At 45.6% G+C, this 3,974-nt stretch overlaps 1 protein-coding gene across 3 annotated transcripts in view; it reads right to left on the bottom strand.

The window, feature by feature from the left end:
* Nucleotides 1-344: 344 nt before the first annotated feature.
* Nucleotides 345-3,974, bottom strand: part of zbtb7a (zinc finger and BTB domain containing 7a) — a 24,693-nt gene continuing 21,063 nt past the window's right edge. For all 3 annotated transcript variants that reach the window (XM_007569152.2, XM_016680257.1, XM_016680258.1), the window contains one exon: nt 345-3,180. In XM_007569152.2, coding sequence (XP_007569214.2) covers nt 2,745-3,180 — 436 coding nt within the window. In that variant the 3' untranslated portion in view covers nt 345-2,744. The remainder of the gene's footprint in view (nt 3,181-3,974) is intronic.

Genomic DNA, 3,974 nt, shown 5'->3' with positions numbered 1-3,974 from the left:
ACTTCTGGACCAAATCTCGTTCTGAGAGACGAGACCAACGCGACGGTTTTTGGACAGTACAAACTAAACACAACGGTTAAGCACGGCGGTGGGTGGCTCATGATTTTGGCTCATTTTTGCATAAACTGACTCCCAGCACACCAGGAATGATGACAGAATCAAGGTGCTAAACTACAAACAATTTTTAAAGGTGCACAAAATCAAATGGTTCTGCTAAAAGTGTTCAATGTTTCAAACAGTTCAAACAGCGTAACATCTCCCATGGTATTGTTCATCTCAGGCTGTAAGATTTGGCAAGGACCAAATAATATCGAGAACAGTAGAAGTGAAAGAGGATGTGTTTACTTTGTTTCTTTTTTTTTTTTTCTTGCTCAGACTGTGTAAAGTGGGCGAGGGATCACGTGGAATCTGAACGTGCATCTTTTAACCCAAGCGAAATCACCAAAGCCTCGCGGTTACTGACGACATTAGAGCGGACAGCGTGAGCCGCGGCGTCCCCCTCCTCTCTGCGGGACACCTGGACCCGGTGCGCGAACGACACGGAGAAAGTGCAGCGGCGCTGGCAGCTCAGGGTGCATGTTTGAACAGGCTGCGGCTGACTCACACTCTGATGATGTGGCCAGAGGGACCCTGGCTGGCTGCCACACACACACACACACACACACACACACACACGCACGCACACATTTAAAACACATGTACATGTAAACACGCTCGTACAGTAAACTACCAGCACCAGGCGTCCAGGCTCTAATATAATAAGAATAACAATAATAATATCTCCTCCAGGCTGGTTTAGGGGCATTAGAGGAGAGGCAGAGAGAGGGAGAGAAAAGGCCCGGTCTGATCCCCTCCCGGGCTGGAAACGTGGCTGAGCTGGGGGAGATTATTTTTTTGGAATGCAACAGACATTGTGAGATCCCCCTCCACTCCGCTCCTCTTCCCTTGCTCCCCTTCCCCCACCGCCCAGCTGCAGCTGCGCTCCTATTTGGCCTCCCAACTGGACAGGTATTTATTGCTCTCTTCATCACGCAGGTTGCCTTACGGTTGTGTGGTCCCTGGGGCAAAAAGGACTGGAATAAGCATGATACATACATCTAATCTCACTCTCTCTCCCTCCCCCCAACAACAACAACCCAGATTCCTTTAAATATCTCCCACTCTGTTGGATATCTTTAGTAAAGCTGTGCAAACGTAGAAAAAAAAAGATATCGAAAGGTGCTCACATATGTCTTCTTCGTACTCTTTGTCTCTCTTGCTCCCTGCCATTCCTTTAACCTGCGGTCGGTTAAGTGCTACCCGCGCCTTGTCGCACAAGGACAGACTCCGAAAAAACTGCACAAAGTTAAGCACATTCATTCATTCGTTTGTTCAATCATTCATTCATCGCTCTAATCCTCTGGGCAGGAACTGTACATGTCAAGTTTTACGTTTAGGACAAATAGGTGACTTAATGTTGTTGTTTTGCTTTTTTTTGTTTGTTTGTTTGTTTTCTTTTTTTTGTGTGTGTGTGTTTGCCATTGAACATTCACACAGCTTCGTTTCTTTCACCCAAAAGCTTCAACTGTGTCTGAAAAATATAACATCGAGCCTAAAAAGGGAAAAATAAAAATAAAAAAATCGGTAAGTACAGCTCAGCAAGAGGGAGCCAACCTCATATCTCTGCCTGCTATATACACACGTATACAATTATAAAGTGTCGAGTACCCAAAAGAACAACAACAACAACAACAAAAAAACAGAATTAAGACAATCAAACATCAAAAGGGCAAAGGAAACGCTGACGTTGCAGGGCTGTGAGGGACAAGAGGCAATGTAGTAAAGCCAACAGATACGTTGAGAACGGTAGTGCTTGGAAAACACAGACCCTCCACCCCTCGCACTTCCCTCGTCCTGCAAGCGGCAAGCCCCCCTATTAAAGTGGATTTGACTCAAGTTGAACTTTTCAATAAGACAAACCACCGATTACAAAAAAAACAAAACAAACATCTCTTTTTTTTTTTTTTCTTTTAGAGTAAGTAACACTTCAATCAACCCCTCGCCTGATTCTTTCTGGAACATTTATAGACTGAAAAATATAAAGAATCTTGCATCAAAATGTTGGTGAGTTTTCCTTGCATATACCATATTGTGGAAATTTTGTTTCTATGGTAACTGTACATCTCAGAGCTGTAAAAGAATAGGAAGAAAAAAAAAAGGAGTTGTTGCTGGGAGGATTTGTCCTCGCTTCACTCGTACAGCAGCCAGAAGGTGCGTGACAGTCACCTTTCTTAGAGCTTGAAGGCTGTGAGGACGAAACCGATAAAAATTTAAATCAACTGCATAGTTACTCGGAGCTTCTTTGTCTCGATCATATACTTGCCTAACTGCATATGCCGGTGTACAAAAACAAGACGAAAGAAAAAACTGTCTACTATGACAGAGAAAGAAATGGTCCAGAAAGTGGATATCTTGGGTGGATGATTAGAAGCGTTCTTTTCTCTTTAACAAATAAAACAACTGAAGTGCTTGCAAGTCTATTTCATGTCCTAAAGTAAAAGGAGAAAGAAATATAAAGATTCAATTTCTGTGACACCCTGATTTGGTTTATAGAGGAATAGTTAGTTGTTTTTGTCTTTTTAAATTGCCTTTGCATGTTTATGCTCTCCTCTGTCCACTGGCCTGTCTCACAGGCTGTGCAGAGCGACTTGTGGCGTCCAGCAGTGTCCTTGTGGTCCCCTCCCCGCGTCCCCCCCCTTGCAGTCTCAGGGTCCCGCCTCCACTGCTAGCTCTTGCAGCCGAGGACTGTGTGTGTGCACCTCGACAGCACCCTCCACCTCCACTGCAGACGACGCCTCGGAGCGCCGCCGGCCCCTGGCGGTGCGTGGCTGGGGCCCAGTTTCGGGGCTGGGGCTCAGGAGGCTCGGCGGGGCCTCCAGGAGCCCCGGCTCTCTCACCCGAGGTTTTCTGCCCCGGCGGGAGGGGATGCCGTTGCAGCCGTCCTTCTTAAGGTGGCGGTGCAGGTGGTCCGAGCGCACAAAAGTCTTAAAGCAGCTTGTGCACTGGTAGGGGCGGAGACCGGTGTGGACACGCATGTGGTTCTTCAGGTCGTAGTTGTGAGCGAAGGCGGCTCCACATTGTGTACACAGGTAAGGCTTCTCTCCTGTATGCTTTCGCATGTGAACCTTGAGCTTGTCCTGCCTGAGAGGGGAGAAAGACAAACACAGCTTAAGAACACACAAAGAAAACGTCTAACTCTCAAAACAAACAGCTCACTTTTGTCTGGATGCGCTCCGTCGCCGGTGCCAGCTTCACTAATTAGGCTGCGCGCAAATATGTAATTATCTTTAAATTTATTAAAGAGTTTCACACTTGCAGGAATCAGCTTAATGCGCTTTAGATGATTTCATTCTGCTTTAATTGTCGCGTCTTGGCTCTCCTCCCGGTCTATGAGGGTTGTAAGTCCAGCTGAGGGGAGGTCATAAACTTCACATTTTTATCTGTGTGACGGCACACAAGAGCGCGATTGCACACTGACACGAAGGCTCAGTGTTCACTGTGTCAGCTGGCATTTTTTTATTGCTCCTGTTAACCCTAATTTGTGGTCACACCAACAGGAAGATCTGCGTGGAGAATTTAGCGTCCTCTGCGAATCTGTTCCAGGGGAAACCGTATTGTTTACGATGTTGCAGATTTGAATACAACAAACTACAGGACTGGGGCTGGGAAAAAGAAGCTTAGTGAATCCCCATGAGGCCTTTTGTAATTACATTTTGTGCAAGTGAGGAGTCATCCTAACTAAATAACCGAAGTACAGCTACTTATATCATAACTGAGGACTTCTATACTAAATAATCATATCAAAACAAAACTTCATTTTTCACAGAGGTGCTCCAAGGTATTGATCAGAATTCGTTGCTTTTCAGCCTCGCAGGTGACAAACTGAAAAATTTGAGAAAGAACACAGTTACCTTTTTTTTGTGCGCTCACAAATA

Source organism: Poecilia formosa, unplaced genomic scaffold (genome assembly GCF_000485575.1).
Source record: "Poecilia formosa unplaced genomic scaffold, Poecilia_formosa-5.1.2 Scaffold237, whole genome shotgun sequence".
In the NCBI taxonomy this organism is placed as follows: Eukaryota; Metazoa; Chordata; class Actinopteri; order Cyprinodontiformes; family Poeciliidae; genus Poecilia; species Poecilia formosa.
Note: the sequence above shows the minus strand (reverse complement) of the source record. Positions and strands in the feature narration are given on the sequence as shown.